At 37.8% G+C, this 27,641-nt stretch overlaps 1 protein-coding gene across 1 annotated transcript; it reads right to left on the bottom strand.

Moving 5' to 3' along the window:
* Positions 1-102: 102 nt before the first annotated feature.
* On the bottom strand, positions 103-27,641 carry fbxw4 (F-box and WD repeat domain containing 4). Its single transcript, XM_051917724.1, has 9 exons — positions 27,216-27,641; positions 26,222-26,317; positions 25,582-25,767; positions 24,881-25,013; positions 23,666-23,760; positions 11,176-11,241; positions 3,419-3,559; positions 700-841; positions 103-614 (listed from the first exon to the last, which is right to left on the bottom strand). The coding sequence occupies exons 1-9, from the start codon at positions 27,398-27,400 to the stop codon at positions 480-482; spliced, it is 1,179 nt and encodes a 392-aa protein (XP_051773684.1). The 5' UTR covers positions 27,401-27,641; the 3' UTR covers positions 103-479.

The following is a 27,641-nucleotide window of genomic DNA, read 5'->3' as shown; positions in this document are numbered from 1 at the left end:
CGAGGCATTACTGAGGTGTGATGGAATCAATATAAACAGCAACCGACCTAGAAATTCAGTGTAAGCCTCAGCAAACAAAGAACAAAAAAGACAACGCACAAAGAAAACAAAACATGTTTAATTGGCTCATTGTTGGAAAAATATACTTTCAGCTTCAATATATCTATTATCATATGTGCTGTGGTTTAGCATAAATCCCCTCAGTGTGTGTTGGCAGCTCTGAGCAGTGTTTGTTTTAGACATCCCAGAGGTCGCTGGCAATGTGTTAAGTCCGTTAAGACTCGGACCACAGAAGGTCGTGAACCCTGCTTGCTTTCAGGAGCCTGTGACAGGGGAAATATCCACCAGGCCATAACTGTATCATTATTGGCACTGATTATCCAAAAGGCATGATGGCTACTTGCCCATCTGAGGTCTGAGACCATCACTAAGGGCTTGGAGGAGATGAAGCACAAGTCTCAAGTAACATTAATGGATTGTTATTTCCTGGACTGGGACCCTGCAGTTCTGAAGTCAAGGGAGTAGAGGACGGAGGCCAGGGCAGCATAGAGGTGAGTGCTGTTGAAGCACAGGCTGTACACTGGGCTGCTGGTGGTGGGCGCCAACTGGAACATCTGTCAACCAAATATTGAAAACGTGAACTTCACTACAGTAATGTGAAATACTAAAAGGTACTGAAACATGCATGCTCACAGTTACCTGTAAACAGCGGGTTTGCCGTTTGTCCCAAAGACGCACTACTCCATAGTATGATGAGCCACTGGCAATCATGTGATTCTTGTCTGTCTTTATACAGTAAAGGGCGCTGTCATGAGGCTCCTCCCACTCCATCACACACTTCCTGTTAGAAAGGGAAATTTAATGCTACTAAAACGCTATTTTATAGGGCAGTTCACTTAAAATTATCAAAAATTATAAATTTTTGGAGCTTGACAGCCCCTGGTCACTATGTACTTTCACTGTATGGAAAAGAGCAGCATGACATTCTTCAAAATATCTGTGTAAAATATTTTGTGTTCCACAGACGAAAGCAGTGTTATTTTAGTATCATTGTGATACTATTATAGTTTTTATTAATATTTTGAATTAGACTTTATTTTATATTTTCTGCTTTTTTAGTTGTTTTGTTGTGTTTTTTTTTGCCATTTTCATTAGTTTTTTTTTTTTTTTTTTTTTTAGATATGTAGTTATATTCATTTTTATTTTATATTTTATTTTATTTCAGTTTTAGTATGTTATTTTAGTAAGTTACACTTGGCAACTAGCTAAAATAAAATTAATAATTAAATTTTATTTCAGTTAATGTTTATTTTATTATTTTTTTTGTTATTTAAGTAACACAAATCTTTTTTTTTTTAATGGTTTTAATTTTAGTTAACTATAAAAAATCTGAAAGAAAAATAAAGACATGCAGGTTTGGAATGACATGAAATTAAACATTTTTGGGTGAACTGTCCTTTTAAAGAACAGTGGGTTATTAATTTTCCCTTCTAACTTGAATTATTTTAATGCACATCACAAAAAAATCTATCAAATTATGAACTGAAATGAATATATAATCCACAGCTATGCGTATTTGGACACATTCTGCACATAATGCACAGCTACACATTCTGTGTCCAAACATGCGTAGTCCAGAAGTTACAGTTATTCCACAACTCCAGCCATTGTCACATTGTATTAGACCGGTCCTAAAGCAGAGGGCCAAAGCCACCATGGCTAGCTCTCCCTGCGTGGCTTAAGGGCGAGTGTCTTATTTGCGCTGGCAGGCCACAAGGGTGAAACCTCATCCCTTGTTTACGGAAAGGGGCTTTCTTGTTTTAGAGCAGGTCGGGGAAAAAAAAGAGGGAAGGACAGGGCAAGTGTCTGTGCATGTGCTGAGCCAATAGAGATCAATTCTCCATTAATGGTGTGCTGAATAAATCATGGAGAGGGAGTGTGGCTGGGCCGTGTTGCAGACAGCAGGGCAGCAGGAGCGTGCGGGAGATGTCTGGATTGTATCTTACTGTGCTGCATAAGTGTACACACATGCACTCACACTGAGAAACAAAAACATTAAACATGGGCTGGTTCTTTCCTCTTACGTAGTAAAATTTCATCACAATCTATACCAATGTAATACATTGTCAGAAAAAAAGTGTGAAATTATTACTTTTAGGGGTACAACAGCTTCTCACTGGGGGAGTACCTTAGTACCTTAGAGTAGGTTCCCTTAAAATACTACTATAAACCTTTTAGGGATAGATAAGATAAAAAGATGTCCCTTTGTGGGTACTGCCCCAGTGACAAGCTGTTGCACCCCTAAAAGTACAATTGTTGCAGTGTGTACACTGGAATAAATATTAAAATAATAGTATTCTTTTATCACAAATAAGTGAAAATGGGGGTGAATTTTAAATAATTTCAATACTTTGTTTTGAAATGCTGTTACCCATCTGCCATGTTCCCAAATGCTAACTTACTTCCAACATAAAAAATCAGCAATGTATTCAATCTTCCTGGTGTTTCTTCATATTTCAAACATGTTTTCTTGCAAATTATAGCTAATTTTATTTTCAAGAAGACATACTGATCTTTTTCCAAAATTCAAAAGTTTATGGTTAAACTAATCCATCATCTCGCCTCACATTTTTAACCTTTTATATGTGCAACAACAGAGCTTGCAAGGTTCTTCACAAATCCTCCTCAATTATTCACAATTAATCTAAAAATTAGTTTCACACACTTAACCATCATGATCAGTTTACTCTACGACTGAATTAAAGTGCCCTCTTTTTATAGACGATGACGACTTTCAGATGACTAACCGCTTTGAATCAAGACGTACCACATATTGAGTCCTGACTGGTCTTACTGTGAATTATTGATATCTTAAGAGGGGACATTTGCCCCTCCCCAAACTCTTCAGGGCCCTCTTTCAATCACCTCTGATTTGTGTTACTTGACTGCCCATATGCGATTGTGAGGGTCCCCCCTCCTCAAAGCCCTACATAGAGCCCCAGTCCACCCCACAAGCAGCTTGCTGATCCCCAGCACCCGCCCTGTTGCCCTGGAGACACGGCGCACCACATCAATATGGCCACCAACCGGTGTGGACTTGGGTGGGTGAGAGTCCTGGCGCAAGAGCCTCTCTCGACAAGGGGGTCCTTTTCAATCTCTCAGAGGAACAATTGTGTCCACAGACCCAAGAAGAGGCTCAAGTCTGGCTTCTTTTTTATCTAAACGGTACTCTATGCACGGGAGGGCTTATTAGATTAACAGAGAACACTAATCTTCCTCACAGGCTCTCAGAGACGTACCGGCTAACTTTATTAGTCTCCGTAGACAAGGCCAAATCTGCTGACAGCACAGGTCAATGTAAGCACTAAGCCTATTTCAACACGAATCGTAATGGCAATGTGCCGATATTCCACAGTACCTGGAGCAGATGCGCAAATCCCAGTAGCGGATGAAGGTGTCGTAACCGCAGGTAAGGAGCTGGAAGGGAGACTCGTAGATGATGTCCAACACACCTGCTCCGCGGCGGAACTCTGTACCAAGACACGACACCAGGTGACACCTGGGAGAAGGAGATAACAGAAGAAGCTTGCAGATTATACCTTGTCAAACCTCATTGAAGAAGATTAACACATTAATAAAAACACAGACAGCAACTTAAAAAGCAGCCGAGAGAATTACGTAAACTTGCTGGAGGCCGATCATTCCAGAGCACGAGTTGAAAGCGACTGGACAAGTGAGGTCACCTGCATCTCGTCATCTGAGTATCAGTTTTATCAAAGCAATTCAGTGACTGGCAGGCTCATAAAACAGGTCATGTTTACTTGTTTTTGAGATTGGAACGTCTCCCAGTCTTCACAACTCTGAGTCAATAAAGATCTAATTTCAAACCAAATGCCTTCATTTGCTCACTTAATCTCTTATTACCATTAAATCCCACTACACTCCTGCATTTACAATGTCCACGGACCACACAAAAGCTAAATTAAGTCTTAGGATGAGGAGATAAAAAGTAAACACCTTTCGGAGTTTGAATGGGCTTCTAAAGCAGCTTAGTTTGGTCGTAAGGTACATTCCCAGATATGCGAGAGAACCGAGAGGAGTGGAAGAAAGGAGATCGAGGGTAGAAAGGGGGTGTCGGGCCTAGCACCACGCTCCTATGATCACAGACCCAATGGGTCTGCGGCGCCCTCCGCCCCCACCCGCGCCGCAGAGGCCAGATTATTGTAGAATCACAATTTCTTTGTTGCTATTTAATTCCCTCCATGACCGTGACTGTGTGCGACTTGTGGACCTTTGATACCTGGTCCCTAGCAACCATTTAGGGGAGCCCAATGGCCATAGCGACCACCCCCCACGTTCGAGGTCTCCTGTGAGCTTGTTCACCGAGGGCAGACTGGTAATCCCCAACCTTCGCTCTGGGGGAGACGAGGGGGGTCTTTCTTAGACACAGGCTCTTTAAGAGATAGTCCCGCAGAACCAAAGGCCAAGACCCTGGTGGGCCTAAAGACAAACTCTCTTGTAGCCCCTCGGGCATCTGCATACCCATCATTTACCCCTTGCTGCTAAAATAACACGCTGGCAACAACTTGAACTGATGGCAGTGCTTAACAATGGGGACAATCAATTAAATGATGCAAAACATTTGTTTGCAAAACATGCAATTTGCATCAGATATTTCTTTCTAAGTGCTTTAGGAAATTGTGTAAACTCAGGTCGGGAGAGAAAGAGAGAGAGAACATCCGGCGTCTGACCCGGGACTTTGCAAATGTCAAAGCGCGAAGTGAGAAAAACAAGCATCGTAAAAGAAGTCCTCGCATCTGTGCTCTAATTTTAAAGCCAGTAATAGCACTGTTCCAAGTACAACAGCAAACACCCAGGATTCTTAAATTGTTAGGTCACCGGTTTTTTATGCGTCCCATGTTTTTTGTCCCGTTTTAGAGAGAACCTGTGAAGATTACAGGATGGAGGATAACCATATAATCTTTTAAATTACTGCATCTGCATGGCAGGCGACCTTGTTCTTCCAGCGTCTGATCTGTTTGGGAACGTGTGGCGAGACTGTCCCTTTTCCAAAGGCTGTCTGATCACGGCTTGTTCGACGAGAGATTTAGATTGAGGGGAAAAGGGTTAAAGAGCTGCTAAGGAAAAATTGATCTTCGATTTAAACTCAGAGTACAGGAGTCATTTAGCAGAGTGACGGCACATGTTTTATTAAGGTCAGAAGGTGAAATGGACAGATTAATTAAGACACGAGAGCGACTGTCCCAGTGGAGTAATACATATACAGTGCATCCGCCAGCGTTCCCTCTCGAACGTGTGTTCAGCTGCTGCCAAAGAAAGTTTGGTTTGCCTTCTCCTCCTTTAAGCAAGCAAAACTAGAAATTACATAACAATAAGTGAGGCCCTATCGTGGCTTTTTCGCAGCTCCTGCCGAAGGAGATGTCTAATGTTCAGACATGTGGAAGCTGAGAGGTCACTAACAGACATGTCGGGGGCAACTGTGATATTTGCAATCTGCTAAAGTGATCACATGAACAATGTAGCCACCAAATATAGACAGACAAACTAGAGGGAAAAAGCTTTATTTTCTACATCCTTTTAAAGCGCTCCTCAAAGAGCAAATGACCTCAACCTAATCCTCTTTGACCCCTGAATATGTTTAAGCTCAAGCAAAAACAGCACTCAGTACTTACAATACTTAGCCACACACACAGACAGAATTTGTAGTTTTTTTTCAACACCGATTCTTTTCCTGCACTGATTTTACTAGGAAAGCTGCAGAATATTTAAATAGATTTAGGAGTAACACACTCTTATTGGGAGTTAAAGGCATAATTAAATAATATTTAATAAATTTAATAACATCTAATGTGTGTGTGTATACGTATATATATATATATATATATATATATATATATATATATATATATATATACATATACATACATATATACATACATACATATATACTCATATGGAATTAAAGAAAAATATATATATACACACTGTACATCTATTGTCTTCTGCAATTGTGGTTTCATACATAATATATTTTTTGTAGTCTTTATAGAAGTAAAATAAAAAAAACTTTCTGAATCACATAGTTGAGTCTTCATATTTGTAAAAAACTAACACACTTTCTAACACCCCTAAAGAAAGTTGAGAATAAATGTCCTCCTTTTTTATGTTTTATGTCCTTTTTTAAAATCCCTATTCTGCACTATAAAGAATGGCATGTGTTCGTAATTAGTCGTGAGTTATGGTCTCAGGGCCATCAAAAAATGGTGGGGCTGGCCTCCTAACAGTCCTCTGTCTCTGTTTGACCATTTGGGCCACACACACACACTTTATGAAAGGGAACTTTAATGAATTGATGGATTTTGAAAAAGGGCAATGCTGAGGACATTTCTTTGGGTGTTAGATCTACAGGAAAAGGTCATTTTGAGCTAACGCTCTTGTAAGGTTAAGTGTAGAGGGTAAACTGGCACAGGGAAGCTATGGGAAACAGTCAGTGCCCTGAAAGGATGTGAGACAGGTACATAAAGAGCCCTGCTGAGGTTTTCAGGGCCTAAAACAAACAGAAATCGCATTGCGCCGTCTGCATGTCAGCCAATTTAGCCCACAGTCGAAATAACCACCAGCTAAGAGAAAAAAAAAAAGAAAAAAGAATGCCATGGACCAGGACAATGGAGACTTTTAAATGTCACACGCGTTCTCTTAAAAACAATGAGATTGCAATTTGTATAAAACAGCTCTTGGTAGGATCCAGGCATTTAACCCTTTTCTTTGAAAGAAAAAATGTCAAGAATTTCTAGGCAATTGTGAGATTCTTTGATGGCAAGAGCCCCATGAAAAGTTAGGGGTCCTTTTAAAGCACCACTTGTGTGTCCCTGACTAAGGCTGATCATAGACTTTTTCACTTTAAAGAGGAGAAAGACATTAAAGAAAGAACGTAATTGCCATGTCCAGGTCAAAGTCAGAAATACTAAAGTCGGAAATGTTTGCGATTTTCTTTATAATGAAAGTTTAATGAAACTTAATGCCCCCCTCCCCCCCAAAATTTAATCATATTTGGTGCTCAGATTTATTTTATCCTCTGCATACTATTCACATGATAGAAAAACATTTATCCTTAGATTTGTTGTTGCTTATTTATTGTTTTCAAGTAAATATTAAAAATATTATTGGGTAATACATTTACATTAAGGCAATATTTATGTCCATATTGACAAAGGAATAAAAAAAACTTGTGCTTTTTTGGTGTCTGGGCATAGTCTGTCTTCAGTTTGATCATTATCAAGTATCTTTTTCAAGCGCTTTACTTAAAAGACACTATAGAAAACAACATGCTACTAATGTGTTGGCTAACAGTAGCAAAATCTCGATGTCCCTCATACTCAAACACTTTTCTTCCTTCCCTCATAGTGCCATAATTAGTTCAAGCAGCCGGTCAGCTGGTACTCTGAGACATGAGGGTCTGAGGGATCTTGGCCTGTACATGTCCTCTCTATTATTCTCCACACAGTCAACAGGCCCTGCTGAAAATATACTCCGATCTTTCAGGAACATGTTTTAAAAAAAAAAGTCAGTGGCTCTCGCCAGTTGCACTTGAAGTACCCGGCTGGAAAAAACAAACATCAGGAATTCTCTCTCTCTCTTAGGTGACCTGGTGTTTATGAAGATCCTCCACTATCCTGTGAATTTCTTTTTGATGGAAATGAAGTAATGGAAATATAATTTCAATTTATTTTAGAACTGTGGGTGGTTAATTTGCTGAGCATTTCATGCAGAGAATCTGAAATGCCTGTGGGATCAAAATAATAATAAAGGCATCAGAATTGTTACTTTGGTGTTTACATCAGCAGTAGCCTGTTTCAGAAAACATATCAAATGATTTTAGTTTTGTCATAGCCAATGTATCTAAATTTACTCCAGCCATGTCAGAGTGGAGGCACTGTGTGCAACACTTCATCTCAGCTCAAGTTGCTAGGCCTATCTTAAATAAATGAAAAAACCAAAACAAACAAAAACAAAACTATAAAATAGTTATTTACAGACACTCACAGATATATAAGAACTGCACTACCATTCAAAGGTTTGGGGTCAGTAAGAAATTAATACTTATTCATTATTAATAATTATTCAGCAAGGATGAAATAAAGACATTTATAATGTTACAAAGTGTAAAGCTGAAAACAAATATATCACTGTGTACACAAAAATATTAAGCAGCACAACCATTTTTCAGCTTTGAAAATAATAACAAATGTTACTTGAGCACCAAATCAGCATATTAGAATGATTTCTGATCGTGTGCTGAAAATTCAGCTTTGCCATCACAGGAATAAATTATATTTTAAAATAGATTTAAAATAAAAAATATTTTAAATTGTGATAGTATTTCACAATATTACTGTTTTTACTGTATTTTTGATAAAATATATGCATATATGCTTGGTGGGCATAAGAGACTATGTACCGACCCCAAACTTTTAAACACTCTATATACAAACAATTGAGTCTGACTGATTCCTAAAGTAGTACTGGGAACTTTTACAACTGAAAGCACAAGTAGTTTTGTGCTGAGAATAAAACTAGCCCAATCTTTACTCAGAAAGACAAAAAACAAAAAAAAAAAAAAAAAATCTATGATCGAGGTAAATGTAACCTCTTTAATATGTCTCATGTTTATGCTGGTCGTCTAAGGGTTATGCTGGTGGCCTGTCTGGGAAAAGTTAAAAAGCGAGACATAGAAACACATACACAGCCCCCATTCCCTGTCACCCCCCAGTCCCTCCACTCATCAGTCGGTTTCTCAGCCCCCTGTGACTGGAGGCTTTGTGCTCCTCACACAAGGTGCACCTGATTACTAGACGGGAACACATTATGGCAGGATACAACTGACCCTAGTGCAGCCACACAAAGACAGGAGGAAAGACAACACGACTTACTCCAGGACAGGTCACTGAACGCTCCTGAGACACTTAACACTCAGGTAATGCTCTCAGTGTTAAAACACACCTGTTTTGCACATAAAACTAATCCAATAATGAGCGTTACAAAAACCATCTGAAACCTCCTTCCTCGAGCAAGTACAACAAAAGGTGATAAAATATTAGCTGAAGCTAATATTAATAACTAGCAAGGGGGATGGCTGATGAGTAATAAATATGTATGTACACTAAAACCTATATATGTATACGTGTGTGAAAAAGTGTTTTTTAAAAAATATATATTTAAGATGTTTTTTAGAATAATTAAAACTTTTTTCAGCAAGGATACATTAATTTGATCAAAAACGACAGTAAAGGCATTTATAATGTTACAAAAGATTTCCATTTCAGGTAAATTCTGTTCTTTTAAACTTTCTATTCATCAAAGTATCCTGAAAAAAAAAGTACAGTCACAGTTTCCACAAAAATATTACTTTTTTCAAGATTTATAACAATAAGAAATGTTACTTGATCACAAAATATTACTAGGATATTGGCTGTTTATTAGTACTTATAAAGCACATATTAACGCCTTATTCTGCATGGTCATATTCTACATCCCTTAACCCTACCCCATACCTAAACTTAACAACTACTTTACTAACTATTAATAAGCAGTAATTAGGAGTTTATTGAGGCAAAAGTCATAGTTAATAGTGAGAATTGGACCCTAATCTAAAGTGTGACCAAATAATATTTTACAGTATTTCATTTTTTACTGCATTTTTGATCAAATAAATGCATTCTTGGTAAGCATAAGAAAATTATTTCAAAAATATTTAAAAAAAATCTTACTGACCCCAAACGATTTATATATAAGAAAAACTGCTGTGTGTGTGTTACATTAAAGCAACAAGGTTTCAAATGCAGGCAGACTGTTGGCTGTTCACTGACTGTCACACCTCTGTGTAACCTTAACTGGTTCTTAGTTTAACAGGTTTGTAGTGAGTCTAACTTGATTCAATGGCCTGTTTACCTGTGCGTGCATCTGCATTCTGATAGCCGGCCAGCCCACGTGTCCATCAAGCTGACACTGGCTACCCGCGCCTCACAGATCAAACGGTAGGCACATCGGTGGGTCACATTAATCTTGGCTCAACTTTTGTGTTCCGGTGTTCTATAGAACATGTGATTCCCATGGAAATCTGTCTGGAATCGCCTCTACTCCTTCTCCGCAATTTTTCCCGTCTCAAATTTCCTTGTCATTTGGTGCCGGAACTCGCGGTACCCCCCCACCCCCCACCTCCTCCTCCTCTTTTACTTTCCTTAGAGTGACAACATGCAAGAAGGCTGAATTCAGCAGGTAAAGCTGGGGAATTACGGAAACCAGTCAGGTTGTATCAGGTTTAAGCCTGGCCTTTCATGACAGGAATTTTTAAGTCAGCTTTGAACTTCCCAAAGAGAAAAGACTGAGCTGAAGGGATAATGGGGAAGCTTCTATCATCATGATAAGGTTCTACTTTCACTTTGTGAGAAATTAACAGTTTCAAATAGTAACATCTCTGATTTTTTTGAGATTTAAATATGTAGAAAACATAATGTTGATAAGAAACACTGTGCATTAAAACATAAGATAACACTTTAGATTAGGGAACACATATTCACTATTAACTAGGAGTTTTCCCCTCAATAAATTCCCAATTACTGCTTATTGATAGTTAGTAAGGTAATTGTAGTGTTTAAGTTTCGGTATGGGGTAGGATTAAGGGATGTAGAATATGGTCATGCATAATAAGGCATTAATATGTGCTTTATAAGTACTAATAAACAGCCAATATGCTAGTAATATGTATGCTAATAAGCAACTAGTTAATAGTGTTCCCTAACATAATTAAGACCCAAGCTAAATTCGAATTGTAATTTTCGGTAGGTAGTAGAATACACTAAACAATTTTAGGGCTATCAAAATAACATATAATTTCAATAAATATAAAATAACAACAATAATAATATAAATATTTTTAAACTTGGCACAGTGTCTTAAAAGATGTGAAACTATTTGTGCGATATGCTAAACAGAAAGACAACAATCAAAAGTTTTGTGTGAACTGCCACTGTTACAGACTAATAAACTTAGTGGTAAAATGGATTGCTGTAGGCCAGGACAAATAAATATTACTATAAATTAGTCCTATAAAAATACATACATAACGGAAATCAGAAACCATAGCAAAAATTTTACCTTTCTGTGTCCCAGATTCGAAGAGGAGCAAAATTCTCACAGCAGGCTGTTCCGGTCACAAAAGTGCTGCAAAGATATAAAGATCTTTAGTAATGATTGCAAAACAGATGCATTCAAAAAGACAACTTTTAACCTAGCTAATATCAGCATTTTATAGGCATATAATAATAATAATTATTTATTATTATCATTATTATTATTTGTAGTAGTAGTAGCAGTAGTACTAGATAGTAATTATTATTATACTGTAAATAAACCTTTATGAAATCCATAAAAATCTGTGATTAAGAGTCTTCAGTGCCTTTCACAACATTTGCTTAATCTTTGTTCCAGCATTTAATGTTTTTAGCATTTAAATACTAAGCAGGTGACGTAACAGTGGAGTAATATTTTGGCTGCTGGAGAGAATACACACAGAGCATTAAAAACAAATTTTGAAAAGTGAATGGAGCGTAGCGAGGTGTAAAGAGTGGCTGAAGGGTATGTTGAGACAGCGGATTTGTTCACAGATGTGTTTTCGTTCACGAGATATCTAGGGGGAAAAAAGGAGGAAAAAGAAAAAGAAACAAAAACACTCGGATGCCCCCTTTTTAGTTGGGTGACAGGTTGAAATTAGTTGAGCAGGTACGGGTGGGCGGGTGTGTGACCGCAGCAGTTTTGACCTGTGTGATAGTCAGGGATTAGAGCCCTCCTGGACAGCTGGGATTGGCGGGCGAGGCTCAAGGCTCTCCTGCTCCCTGCATTGTGTTCGGAGGTGAGCTGAACAATAGGGCCCTCACACTAGTGAACACACAGGAATGTGCCTGTTTTAGCACTCAGGTATTCCTAAAATGCCCTGCTGGGATGGTCTCTTTCATTGACAGAATGCTTTCTCAGTCTCTGTGCCAACTATGTAAAGTGTGTGCGGCGACAACGTGCCTCGCAGCGAATGCTTACTGACGCACCACGCGAGAGGCACGTAAAACTACGCGAATCACAAAGCATCTCCCACTCTCACATACTTTCATACCTCTAGAGAAAACCCAGAGAAAGAGCAGGGGGCTCTTTGCCCTCCCACTAACATCAACCAAAGAAATGGGCTTCACAATGGAATACCAGTGTGGCCTCAAATTAACAACCAGCCCGTGTGAATAAGCTCTGTAGCGCCTGGTGTCCAACTCTAAACCCTCGGCACAAAAACAGAAAGGGACAGTGACCCTTCATTTCACTCACACACACACAAACACACACAACATACACAGGGACGGTCGGTTAGGCTTGAATGAAAAGGTGTGCTTGAATTTTAATATGTGATGAGGTAAAAACATAAAATTGATCTTAAAAGTAGTACCAAACAGCAACCCAATAAGTCTTTGAAGACGTTGAGAAAATGAGACACATGAGCAAAATGCACCATTTTTGGTGTGAAAACGGAGAAAAAGTCAGAAAGAAAGATAGACAGAGCGCGAGTAAAGTTGAGGGAACATGCGTTCTCGTCTGTGATGGATTCAGTTGGTTTGTTCATTGAGGACCCAAGCATATTGGCAAAGACAGCCATGGCAGCTGTCAACCCAGTTAGCGGTGGCCCATCAACCATATTCAGCTCGCCTGGCCAGTGCTGGCATTTTAATTACTGTTGGGTAAACTCATTTGCCCCAATGAAGGCCGTGCGCCCTAATAGAATATGCAGGCTGCCTGACCTTTGAACCTGTGTGACACAAGATACAATAGGGGCAAGGCCAAAGCTCTCTCTTCCCAGCCCTTATTACTCTCTATTACTTCAATTACTTATCCCTCAGTGAGTCCGATTGTGAAAAAACACAAGGGAGGGAGAGAAAAGGAGAAAAATAGAACACCACAATTAAATACATTTTTGTCTCCCGGACAAGTTCTGATTGATCTGAAAGGGACTCCTAGTGATATTATAGCTGTAAAAGGTCAAAGCCTCTCTCTCGCCTAATGTGCCTCCACCTTCCCTCGACCTTACGCCCCCCCCCCCCCTCTAAACCGAAGAGCACAGACAATCTCCCTCCAAAGCCCCCGGCCCACGCTGCCCACCCCGAACCCCAACTCCCTCTGCCCCAAAAAACCCAGCACGCCTCAGGATCATTAGAACATGTCAGGGGTTCACTGCCAACACAACCATTTTGGTAACCTAATCAGCTGACATCATTATTCGAGGAACTGTGCAGCATGAAATTAGTGCCGGGGTCACACAAACTTTAATTCAGCCCCTGCTGGGAGAGGAACTCCACAGTAACAACATTGTTAGGGCCAAACCAACACAAGCAACCACACGTATTGGGTCAAGACCACCGCAAGCGCTTTTCGTACCAAACTGCACACATCACTGAAAATGTGCTGAGTGTACCACAGAGATATGATGGGCTGTTTTTAAAAGATACAACTAAAAAATTGTTGTTACATATTTTTCCTTTTTACATATTGTTGTTGGTATAATTGTATGTGGAATGCAAACTAAAATATACACTTTCATTCAAAAGTTTGAGGTCAGTAAATTTTTTTTTTTTAAATTATACTTCCCTGAGCTTCAAATCAGCCTATCAGAATGATTTCTGAAGGATCATGTGACACTGAAGACTGGAGAAATGGCTGCCAAAGATTCAGCGCTGCCATCAAAGGAATAAATTGCATTTTAATATATATTAAAATGGAAATTTCACAATATTACTGTTATAAGATAACATAAAAATAATCGTACTGACCCCAAACTTTTGAACGGTAGTGTATAAAGAAAGAAAATGTAGAATAAAAACATTTAACATTCACACAAATCACACACACGACAATAACATCAGTAAAAACAGTGACAGTTTTAGGAATAAATTAATTAAAAATAGAGATGTTACTTATATTTTTCAGTAGTATGACAGTCAGTTTTTCGCAAACGTGATGTAGTGCTATAAAATGCTATATAGCTTTCTATGTCACATTATGTTGTATACACAGCTTTACAACTGAGCAAAATGTGGCAAACCTTCTAGAAAAAACAGGTCAAGTAGTCAAGCTGTTTTTTTAAACATGGTAGCTGGTCCATGGTGGTCTACCAGCTCTGACCAGCTTAAACAACCAGCTGGTAGGTCAACCACCTAAACCAGCTTGTACCAACAAAAAAGAAAAAAGAAAAAGCTATTTATGCCCAATTGAACCCATAAAAAACCCATGTTTTGTTAGTATAAATTACTGTATTTTGATTCAGTGATGTTAAATACTATTGGCTTGAATAAAACCAGTTCATTTAGATGTTAGCATTTTAGGTTATTTTAATCAATTGGTTCATTTCATTTTAACTTGTTCAGAAAACTAATTGTTTTTTTAATCAAAATGAATATTTAGTTAAATACGGCCTTTTATTTTTGATTCATAACTAGCTATTCTCCCATTATCTCCTAACAAAAGAGCACAAAACAACATGACCACAACTGAAATAAAAACAGCTAAAGACAGAAACACAGACTAACCCTCACAAAAAATTAAATACTCATATTTCAGCCAAAAAAAAGGATCATATAAATGAGAAAAAGGTGTTGCAATATTTCAACTCTATATTTATCTAAAGATAAATAGAAAGAATCAAATAATCCTAAATAATAAATATGACATTTAAATTGTCATTAATTGTGTAATGACTACAATAAATGAGGAAAATATTTTAAACACAGTGAAATAAATCTATTGAACCCAAATGCATCTCAGTCTGTCCTAAAGGCCCATGGGTAAAGACAGGGTTCAAAGGGAGTTTAACCCCCCGCGCATCAGCCTTGCAGTGGATGTTGTTCATTTGTTATAGCTGACCCCTGGCTTTGTTCAAGGGGATGTTAGAGTGCTTTCATCTTAGTCCCTAAATATGTTTGAATTGAAAAGGGTTATGATGTATTTATATTGGCTGGAGGAACACAATAGACAGGGTCTTTCTCTTTCCCTCTCTGTGTCAACCCTCCTGCCCCGTCTTCCAGCCCAGCTCCCCCAAGCCCCCCTCCCGCCCCCCTGTTCAGCTCACACCCGAGTTCACAGACCTTTTGGCTTTCTGTTCATGTGCCCTGCATCTGAGGTCAGAGGAACATTCCATACACCACCTTTTGCTTAGCGGAGTGGAACAGCACCACATCAATTTAGACCAAAAAATACAAAAAAACAAAAATCCATGAGAAAGTCAGCAGCCAGTCTACACAGATCTCATCTTAACACTTACCTGCCACTAAATAAATGACAAGCACATTTATCAGTGCTTCGGATAAACAAAATGACTAGGTAGTCTTAAAAGGCTTTTAAAATTAAACATTTAGGAGCCAAATTTCAAAACAGTTAGCTTAAACATGACACAAAAAAAAAAAAAAAAAAAAAATGGCTCCAACAGTTTTAGGGCATGTTGACTCTAAGGATGATAACTATAATGATAACTTTAATCATAACTAATAATCATTCTAATTTTATGAGAATAACGAAGTCCACACCACAGCTATAACGATAACAACAAAGAGAAACAATATCCGGTAACACTTTATTTTAGGGTCTTTTAACTAGTTGCTTATTATCATGCATATTACTAGAATATTGGCTGTTTATTAGTACTTATTAAGCACATATTAATGCCTTATTCTGCTTGACCTTATACTACATTCTTTATCCTTCCCAATACCTAAACTTAACAACTAACTTACTAACTATTAATAAGCAATAAATTAGGAGTTTATTGAGGGAAAAGTCGTAGTTCATAGTGAATACATGTTCCCTATACTAAAGTGTTACCCAATATCCTTGGAATCACCCATTTCTCCAGCTGATAAATGATAAAAAAAAAAATTCTAGCCAATCAGAATCCACCTGGCTTTAAAGAACATGAGAATTTAAAGTGACAGACTACAAAACTGCAGTGTGCGCGGTTTTATAAAAAACTGAATGTTACTGGTCATTGGTGTGGATGCTAATATAGTTATCATTATAGTTTTATATAGTTTCTTTGTTCTTGGTGTGAACAGGTCTTTACTGTAAAGCAAAGATTCTCTTTGTCAATTCAAAATTACAGTTTAGAATCACTATGCTAAACAATGACCAATATTTTGTTGTGACAACGTATCTTTAATCACAAGTAATGGTTCACGTTTAATTAGAACTAGGACTAGCTTGGAATAACAAGAGAATCAGTTGTGAACTCTTTAATGGTCTGATTCAAATTGCAAACTTGAATTCGAGACAGTGAATTTTTGTGACTGACTCATTAAAAAAGTAATCTGTTCATGAATCGGACATCATGCTGTGTTTGATTCTCCATACAAGAATCACTGGTGCGTGCTTTAACGAGATATCTGATGAAACTGCATATGGATGCTTTGCTTACTTGACTTTCTTTTCGACTAGATTTTCAATTATTGTCACATTTTTGGTCACATTTCTGACCATTTTAGTCACAGTCTGGAGCCCTGTTTATGATGGCCTGGATCTGTGTCGCTTGTGCTACTGTTATTTCCATCTGGAAAACATTTCTTCCCATTCTGAGCTGCAGGTTGCTTAGCAAAATGACACATTCTAAAGTAAATTTAAAACTGCCACTGTTCAAAAAGGATATTATAAGTCTCTTATAGTATTGTTACAATGTGTCTGAACTTATTTGTTTCATTTTAAGTCAACAGTCTAACTCTATCTGTCTAAGAAAAGCATTTGGACAGTCATGCATAACACCACAGCCACAGAGTTAAACTCCCCAGCTAACTTCTGAGCAAAAATGCTTTTTAGGGAATAACAAAAGTTTCCATCTCAAATGCGCCTGGGGAACACCTGTATGTGGCATGTGTGTAATGATCTGCTTGTGCAAAGCCTGCATAGAAGGGGCATATTGACTGCAATTATTCAGGACACCACCTGCAGTCAGAGGCTATAGCTCCCATGCTGTGCTTTCAGTAGTAAGCGCCCTGTATTTAACGTGTGGGAACGCACATTCTGTCCGTTATCGCTTTATTGTTGCAGACTCTTTCTTTTCTTGCTTTCTTTCTTGTTTTTTCCCCTTTTTTAACTAATTGAATTCTTGACTCCTAAGACACGGCTCGCCCTCCCAGCCTTATAAGAGAGAGAGAGAGATGAGAAGCAAAATGAATGACATGAATTTCACTCTTTTTTTCCCTTCTCTCTCTCTCTTTTTGCTTGAATGAGGTGGAGCAAAGGGGGTGAAATTGGGGCGGGTGAGCTTAGGGTGGTATAGAGGGGTACGTCTCGCTGTACTTTCATACTAAGGGTCATAGGTCACGCTCCCTCCGTTTGCCAGAGAGTGGCGTTTTGGGGGCGGTTTATCCAACAATCATTTTCTTTGGAAAATTTCAAAGGCAGTACCCCTGCAACATCTTTGTAGTTGTGCTTGACCAACTCTAAACAAAACAGGCCTCCCCAAAAAGAAGCCTTTCTCGCTTCTCCTTGGGGTAGCTTCTCTTTTTGACGCTCGCGCCCTGTTTCTTTTCATCCCCCCTGCCTGGTCGCTGTGGGCTCATTGCGACTACTGAGGTAGTGTGTACTGCGCTCTTTGAGGCAGTTAGATAGACGGAACGCTTCTGTCGTAGTGGCATGGCCTATCCCATCACAACATACAAGAAGCACAAAATTATCAATATCTGCTATCTGTGTTTACATTCTCTGTATAAGACATTGATTAGCCATGTTTAAACCTCCCTGGATGATGAACAGACACAAATTTATCCACAATTTGCATCGGCCAATGAGGACTAGCGCATTTGATCTTCCAAGTGAGGCCTCTTCATCTAAACTGTAATTAAACAATGTCTGAAAAGCTAAACGAACGTAATTCTCTGAAGATCTGAGATGTGCATGTGGTATTAACAAGACCAAATTACACATTTCAGGCTAATAAAGTCTTTCATACTTTCGCTGCAAGTGAAGTGCTGACATCAAACTAAAAACAGACAAACCCAAACCCCACTTAATGAACTAGATGAAGGGCTCTGTGGTGCATGTGTGTGGGATATATGCAAGAGGAAGAGTAGCCGATGTACCTTACACACACTTTGACTAGAGTTACCCAGGTCTGGATGGATTCTTCCAGACTCAACAAGTCCCATCTTGTCAGTTAAAATCTGTCATGTCTGACACTACAGGAAACTATTTATCACAAGAGACGCTCCCTACTAATTCTGCATCTACTGGTAAAAAGGGAACGACGGAGAATTTTAAATGGGATAGGTCAGACAGCCATAAAGCTTTGAAGGATGCTTTATGTCTGTCTCCAAAGGACATCAGGAGATATCTAATATCAAGTGCCTGGAATTTTTAGGTAAAATTGTAGATACAATCCATTAAAACTGTATAAATTAATATAATAAATAGACAAATAAAATGATAAACAATAATATTAAAAAATAATACTAAAAATATACACTACCATTCAAAAGTTTGGGGTTGAAACTTATAATATTATTAGTTTATTATTAGAAATAGTAGAAATGATTAGATATACGAGTACAATAATTTTATATTTTAATATATATTAAAATGTAATTTATTCCTGTGATGGAAAAGCTGAATTTTCAGCATCATTACTCCAGTCTTTAGTGTCACATGATCTTTCAGAAATCATTCTAATATCTTAATATGTTTCTAATATGTCTAATATGATGATTCGGTGCTCATGAAACATTTCTTATTATCATCAATGTTGAAAACAGTTGCGCTGCTTGATATTTTTGTGGAACGTATGATACAAATTTTCAGGATTATTTGATGAATAGAAAGTTCAAAAGAACAGCATTTATTTGAAATAGAAATAATTTGAAACATTATAAATGTATTTACTATCATATTCGATCAATTTCCTGCATCCTTAATGAATAAAAGTGTTCATTTCTTTCAACCTTACCAACCCTAAACTTTTAAATAGTGTATACTAATTCCTTTCAAAGACAATAAGTTGAATGTTTACAAATTAAAATTAAATTTGGGGGAAAAAGTAATTTGTTTGACATTGCATTGCCTTCATCCATTTCTTCCAGATTTTATATGTAAATATAAACATGAACATGTGAAATAAGAAATTAAAACACTTAAACACAAATTTTAAACATTAATTTTGTAATAATCTATAACACAGATCTTTGGTAGCTCTTGCTTATTTCTTAATCGCATGGTTTGCTAGGAAGTCTATATGCTGTGGTTATGGAAGAGAGTATACAGGTTAATTGCCATGTAAACTGTCAACCAATTTTAGTTCCAAAGAGCAACTGAAAGACTTGAAAGAGTAGCTTTCTCCTCTGAGAGCCACATTACCAACTGAACGAGTCATTCCAGGTCCTAAAACAGTGTCCTCAAGATAAAATGTATGCTAATCAGAGGCCATTAGTAGCAATCAGGGCCTTTCCTCACACAGGAGCAGATGAATCAACATTTAGGGTGAGAGTCTGAAGTCTGACATGGCAGACAAAGACTAGACTGAGATGGGGGGGGGGACAACTAGAGGGGGGATGAACCAGTCAAGCTCACGGGTTACAGATCAAGAATCAGGAATCATTTGGGCTGCTGTGAATGGCGTTTTTTTTTTCCAACATGCTGTCTCTGCTGTCTCTTTGATATGAGATTGTAAATGGAATTCAGAACAGAAGAGCAACCCACTGGAGTGAAATGAGAACAATGCAGGGAGCCAGAGTGCCCATTACCTTCGCAATGGGAGAGGGGCAGTTTTTTTGGAGCGGTCTCATAGTTAAGGCTGGGACCGCTAGCCATATGACACCATTTAGGGAATTTCAGAGCTAGCATTCACATTGCAACATCAGCTGTGAAAGTCATGCAGTCACCGTGGAGTTCTTCAAGTCTGCACAGGACCTGTCCTGCCCATCGTTCGCCCACATTACACTTTGATATAACTACTGAAAAACCTGAGAAGAAGGTTCAATATAAAAAAATAAAAAAATGCAGTGAAAAACCCAGGCACCTAAAACTGTAAAAAGCAATCTCAGAAATAGGACAAGGGCTACTGGCTACGGTTAGGATCAGTGACTACAAAAAGATAGACGACAGTCAGCCTTGGCATTTCGCTCCAGCCGGAATATCCCACTAACAGACCTTGAGATAACGTTCCTTGGAAAAAACGACGGCAAAAAGGGAGGGAGGTTAACGGAACAGGCGAGGAGGGAGGTTAAAAAGAAAGAAATACAAATCAGAGCCTGAGCAAATGGTGGCGGGAAAAAAGAGAGAAGGGCTATATTTTCTTACGCGGTTCTTTTGTTTTATACACAAGTGTGATTCTGCATTGGGTTGGAACAATACAGCCCCTAACACCTGAGTGTCAGAGGCGACCATATGCACACTCTTTCGACATCTTTCTTCTCTGTTCTTTCTCTCTTCTTTGTCCCTCACCCCTTCCCTCGGACCCGTTGCTCACTGCAGCGTCTCCTCTCTTGCTCCTTGTCCTTTAGATACCTCAAGCGTGAAGCTGGAACAATTACATTTGCAACACAAGGGCTTCCCATCTAGTCCTTCAGGTTTCCAAATTAAAACACACTGTGCAATCACTATTTTGAAACCCTCTCCATCTACAGTTTCAACTCCTGACTGTTGTAGGAGTGAAAGCAGAACATACTCTCAATTAGAGGACATCTGTTGCTCTTTCTAATTGGTGGAGCTCGCACATAGGAAACAAGATCATCTTGAGAGGAAAAGACACTTTTTAACAAAAACTAAGCAGTCCCAAAAATATCAGCCTTAGTATGTTATTTAAAATTAAATAATGGAAGTCAAAATTCTTTCTTCCTATGGGTTTGTGCTTTCTTTTTCTTCCACTTGGCCAACGAACCACAGAAAGATACATTTTAAAAGTAATAGTTTTAATAGTTTAGTTTAGAGGTTTTCAAACAGACTACAGAGAGGTCCTTGTGGGTCTGCCGAAAAGTTCAGAATAAATAAATGTTTATATTATAATAAAATAAAAAAGCAATAAATAAATAAATAAATATTGCATATTACATTTTTATGGTTTGATTCTGCTTTCTAAACACTGGTCATACATCAGGATTATAATCACAATTAATTTAATTATTTATTTAATTATGACAGCCAAACAGATACGATGTCATTTTACACTACAGTTCAAAAGTTTGGGTTCGGTAAGATTTTTTAATGTTTTGAAATAGTCTTTGCTCATCATAGTTGCATTTATTTGATTAAAAATACAGTAAAACCTGTAATTATTATGAAATATTATTAACATTCAAAATAACTGTTTTCTATTTTAATATATTTTAAAATGTAATTTATTCCTGTGATGGCAAAGCTGAATTTTCAGCATCACTACTCCAATATTTAGTGTCACATGATCCTTCAGAAATCATTCCAATACGTTGATTTGATGCTCAAGAAACATTTCTTCTTATTATTATTAATTCTTGTGGAAACCCCACTTAATAAAATGAAGGATTCTTTGATAAATAGAAAGTAAAAAAACAGCATTTATTTGATATAGAAAGCTTTTGTAACATTATAAATGTCTTTACCATCACTACTGATCAACAGCATAAGCAGATCTTTATACATGAAAATATATTGCGGCCTATATATTTTAGGAATGGATTTAGTGAAAAGGCATAAAAAAAAGTTTGAAAACCCCCGGTTTAGTTGACGCCTTTATTTCAAGTCAATTTCATCAACTTCTCTCACCGTCAATACATGTAAAGAAGTGTGGTCCATTATCTGGGTCCAGCAGTCTGCTTTGGAGGCCTGCTATTTCAGCCATCAAATTGGAGAATTAATGATGTGTATAATCGTCTCTTATTTTGAAATCTAAATTCTTGGCTGTGGAGACGGGGCAGCGGGGATTAATAACTCGGCTGAGTGACTAAAACTGCGTTGAACCATTGCATCTGCTCAAGTAGCAGTGGCTTTCTTCCGCTACACGCTGGCCTTGTCGTGACAAAAGATGAGAGCGTGGCCGAGCCGGTCAGTGTCCTTTAGTTTCTTCCAGCGCACAGTGTTTCCATTCCTTCAGCTGTGCTGTGAAGGTGCGTTTGACGGATCAGTGGCAGGTGGAGGCTCTGCTCTAGTGTTACAGCTTCATGTGCCTGCGTGTCATTAAGCGTGTGGGAGTATACATGGCCGAGCAATCAAAGGCAGCAGGAGCAAAGGCAACCCCGCTTCGCCATAATATCCTGCACGTTTTTTTCTCTTTCCCTTTTCGCCTGCCTCACTCCATCCCACACTTGTTTAAACAGCTCATCACATTGGGAAACTTCCCAGATGTATTGGGGGAGAAACGGTTAACCAGTTGTAGACTGAAACAGCTCTCTAAAGTTCAAAAGTCTGTAACGATTTATCAACTGGAAGGTTCAACACATTTCTGTGTTTAAAAAGTCAAGAAACACAAAGAAACATTCAATGATGTATCGCCACTGTCCTAGTGAGAGTAAAGAAGTGGGAAAAACAGCATAGGGTACATTTGAGCATTTTAAGACCATAAAAAGGGTCTTTTTCCACACTATGAGGGGGCAAAATTCTGTTTTCTAAGGCTTTAGGGGCCGGGATCACATTCTTCTGCATCTGCATTTCAGAGGTGTGAGCTAATTGACTTCAAAGCAATGGCATGGCAATAAATTGAAGAGTATGTATTAAAAAAGGGTCTGGCCACCTGCTTTGGGTTGCCCTGTCTATGACCACTTCACCTCACGAGCCGTAACGATGCCGCCACCCCCACCCCGCTCTTTTAAACCCAATGATACATTCATTATTTGAAAGATCTCAAATTCTCTTTGATGAAAGCAAAGGTTGATGTTCAGGTCTGTTGGTGATTCATATGGTGAGAAGAACAGAGGAAACCAGTGAGTATGAAGTATGCAGCAGAATCAAACACATAATGTCTAACGAGTGAGACGGCATGAAGCTGGAAGAGCATCATGGATACAGTAGAGGGAAATACAGTGTCCAAAAGTCTGAGGCCACTAGTTAAAATTTGAGAGCAATTTTGCATTTAAACATCTTGGATTTTGAGCATCTTGGCTTTTGTTCAAAGAAGTTGGCTTGATCAATGTCAAAAATAAGTATATATTTGCTTATACAGTGATCTAGAAATAGTCCTGAAGCATAAATGTTTCCCATTTCAATTTTCATCATAATGTTTCTTGTTTGAAATTATACAATTATACTGCCATATATAGTAACAGTATTAAAAAATAAACTTTTAAAGGGATAGTTCACCCAAAAATGAAACTTCTGTCATCATTGTCATTCCAAACATGAATGACTTTTTGTTCTGTGGAACATAAAATTCTTCAAAATATCTTCTTTTGTGTTCCAAAGAAGAAAGTCAGTCTTGGAACGACATGACCACCAAATATCTTTTACTTAGTATTAAAAATCAAGGACTGACAGCATTAAATTCATCAAACACTGGAACAAAAGTCTTTGGTAGAGTATATGCTAGCTTTGTATGTTAGATTTGTGGTTAGACTATTAACCACAAAGACTAGACAAATCTCATCGCACAAATAAATCATGAGTACAGGCTTACCATAGAGATGGACTGATGGCCACCGACCACACTCTGTCATACATAGGGATTGTATGTAAGCACTGTCCAAATCGATCTGGAGTCAGAGCCCAAATCTAAAATGACATTTTTTTTTAAAGAAATTAGCAGGGATGCATTAAATTGATCAAAAGTAACAGTAAGGATTTTTATACTGTTACAAAAAAAAAAAAAATCTATTTCAAATGCTGTTCTTTTGATCTTTCTTTTCATCAAAAAAAATCCTGTAGGAAATGTATCACAGTTTTCACAAAAAATGTGGCCCTGTTTTCAACATTGATAATAATAAACATTTTTTTTTTTTAAATAAATCTTTGTCATCACAAGAATAAATTACAATTTAAAATATATTATAACAGAAAAAAGTTATTTTAAATTGTGGTAATATTTCACAATATTACTGTTTTTTGATCAAATAAATGCAGCCTTGTTGAGCATAAGAGACTGATCCTTTCAAAAATAGAAAAAAAAAAATCGGTAACACTTTGGTATGGGGAACACATATTCACTATTAACTACGACTTTTCCCTCAGTAAACTCTTAATTCACTGCTTATTAATAGTTGGTAAGGTAGTTGTTGTAGCATTTAAGTTTAGGTATGGGATTTAGGGATGTAGAATATGGTCATGAGGAATAAGGCATTAATATGTGCTTTATAAGTACTAATAAACAGCCAAAATGCAAGCTAATAAGCCACTAGTTAAAAGTGAGAATTGTTCCCCATACTGAAGTGTTAACAAAAAATCTTACCGACCCCAAATTTTTGAATGATAATGTATGTTGTGTAAATTTTTAGAGTCAACCATCAAAAAAATGTGCTGCTTTTCCAGGAAGTACAAATCCCTAATGTCTTTCCAAGGTGTTTCTTAAATATAAGCTGTAGCATCACTAGGATGATGGACTGACACAATGACATCATACCAAATAGACCCGTAAAGGAGTAGCACAGGGTCACTCTACATAGCAGGTTCAACTTTAATTTACATAGAGTTACTGGAATTGATTTAAAGATTTAGTTCCCACAATTGCATAATAACACTCTCCTATAACTAAATTCTTCTCTATACTGGTCATGTAACCTTCAAAATCAACAGAATGCCACAGAGTAAGTGAACAGAATCCAATGCAAGTACCTAGTAAGGGACATAGCTACGATACTACTTAAATGAAAGCAAGAACACACACACATTCACAAACCTTTGAGGTCTTGTCTCTGGAGCCACTGACTATCACACCCCCTTTACAGTCAATGCAGTTCACCTCTTGATTGTGACCATAATACTCTACAGAGTAATCACTTCCTCTGTCATGGACAATTATTTTACCATCTCTGAAAATAAAAAAACTGACAAAGAGTAAACATTGGTAGGAATAATACTACATACAGGAGGAGTGTTATAGCAAATAAACATCAATGAAAAAAACAAAACAAAAAAAACAATAAAAAGCTTTGCTGTTCAGGATTATGTGTTTTAAACCACAAACTATCCAAACAATCAAACGACAAAGTGTGGACTCACTGAATGGCTGAACTACTGTAGTTAATATTTTACTGTGCATAAATTTAGGAAATTCCCAGTGGCACAATAACAAAAAAGAGGGAAAAAAGCACATTCCTGTTTCAACTTTCAACTGAAGAATACTGGTGAAGGTCTGGATATCAGACTAAACCTTCATTGCATGTGTGACAATGGAAATCACATACATTTCTCATTTTTTAAAACAAATAAATTGATAGATTTTTTTTTTTTAAAATATAATAATCAAGTCAGCAACAACCATATGATAATATTAGATGAGCAAGTGATTCCTCATCAAATCTGTTCATTCAGTTGCTGAATTGACTGTTAAAATAAAATAACTGAATGACTATAAGTAACCAGTGAACATGGATTTACCCTCCTGCACTGATAAGGTGCGTGTCTGTCAGAGTGAATCTGCACACGTCCTCTCGGTGTCCCGAGAAAAGGGCCACTCGGTTGTTCTGAAACTTCCCCCCCCCAGCTCTCAGATGGTACGCACTGATGTTTGCTGCCTGAGAGAGATACAGCACATCACAGTCCAGCTGTATCCACGGCAACAAGCTGTGGGCGAACAATCAAGGAATGGAAATTACTCCTACGCATGTTTTTTCTGTAGTTCAATCTGTATCTTGGGGCTTAAGGTGACGAGGAGGCTAATAAAAAAACACAATAATGTCTTGTCCATATTGGCAAGGTCAACTACACACCCTAAGTCAGAGGATAAATGTCTGAAAAAATATGTATTTTGGGGTTGGACAATGAAAGTATGACATCTTCCAACTTATTTTTGAATTCCTTTTTTCCCCTTCTCCCTTTCGAAGTACGGGGTGGGTCACATTATAACCATTTTATTCCACTAGTTTGAGCAATTGTATTTCTGCATCTGTATATGCCTAGTTATTTCATACATACGATTCAAGTTATTTATGCATTTTGATGGAGTGTAAGTAAATAAAGTGCAATATGTATTTGACTGGAGTTAAAAGGACTTTTATAATATAAAATAACAACTCACTTAATTTTCCATTTTAAAAGAATTTCTTTACGACAGACTCCATGGATCCAGTTGTGGGACACCCTCACTCTGTCCTTAAGAGGAATGGAAGGACATCTGAAAAAAAAAATGGAGGATGCTCGGGGGATTGATGGTTGACATTATTTGATCTTAGTTTAGATAACTGGCTAAATAAAGCAATTAATGTTTTCATGCTCTCCTTTGAAAGCAGACTGAGAGGATTCTGACATACTGCTTCTTTATAATTTCATTCTAGCATACGGTGAAGATGGAGCTGCCAACCTATTTGTTATGTGCTATGTGTGATTACAATACAGTATGCAAAATATAGGCTAGTAAATAACTTTGCTGATGACTTGGCACTTATGCCAAGATTATGAAATCTTTGCAACCCTGTCACCAAAGTTTGGGAATAACGTCTAAATGCAGTTTAAAGATTTAGCAAGTTAAAAGCAGAAAATTATATAAACATAAATTATATAAATCTATGTTTATATAAACCTATGTATCCATAAATAATAAAAAAAGAAAACGTTTTTATATTAAGAGGAACATTTTATGGATTTTATCAATACGAGGAAAAATCATGTGATAAGAAGGTTACATGCAAAATATCCTTAAAAAGGGGGTTTGTGGGTCTAATGCGTTAAAAATATTCGTGGAAAGTGACTGAGGGGCTACTTCACTTTGGTCTAATCTGAACAATTATACGAACAAAAACAGGTTCTTTTATCCAATCTCCAATTCATCTACTTCTGCTTAGTACAGTTTTTCGTCTTGTGGTCCCTCTCACATACAGGGCTTGCACATGTAAACAAAACCCACATGACTATCAGCGTAAGAAATGTACTGAATCACAAGATACGCTGTTTGTATTACGTCACGACGGTTACGAATGCGCGTTGTTTTACGCAGTCTACGTAGTTCTGTTATTCTGTGCGTAGGCCGAGAACTATTAGCTAGCAACACAGCTAGTGTATCTCAAAATCCTTACAAATCTATTCCTTGTCGTGTCAAGCCAGTATTAATAATGGCTTTAGCTATTTTCCTCCAAACAACGTCTCTGGAGATGAACTGGTAGCTTCTCTTGCACGCTTGAGAGAGGCGGCAGAGCGATCTGGGATCCAGGTAGGACAGGACGAGGAACAGCACATCCTCGGGTAACTGAAACAGAAACATCGCGGCTCCTTTTCCAGATCTGCGCCTCTTCTCTTTTCTTTGTCACGCTGTGGCTGCCTCCAGTAATATGAAGGGCTTTATTGAGAGGACATTCATCGGTTTGACGTAGAAATGCGCAGAAGCCCATGTTTTTCTCAAAGCGTGTAGACACAGTAAGCGAAGGAAGCCATCACAACTAGTAAAATCACGTGATCCACGCAGTGCGCAGTGTAGTGACTGACCAGAGCCAGTGACTCAAATT

The sequence above is a fragment of the Ctenopharyngodon idella genome, chromosome 13 (genome assembly GCF_019924925.1).
Source record: "Ctenopharyngodon idella isolate HZGC_01 chromosome 13, HZGC01, whole genome shotgun sequence".
In the NCBI taxonomy this organism is placed as follows: domain Eukaryota; kingdom Metazoa; phylum Chordata; class Actinopteri; order Cypriniformes; family Xenocyprididae; genus Ctenopharyngodon; species Ctenopharyngodon idella.
Note: the sequence above shows the minus strand (reverse complement) of the source record. Positions and strands in the feature narration are given on the sequence as shown.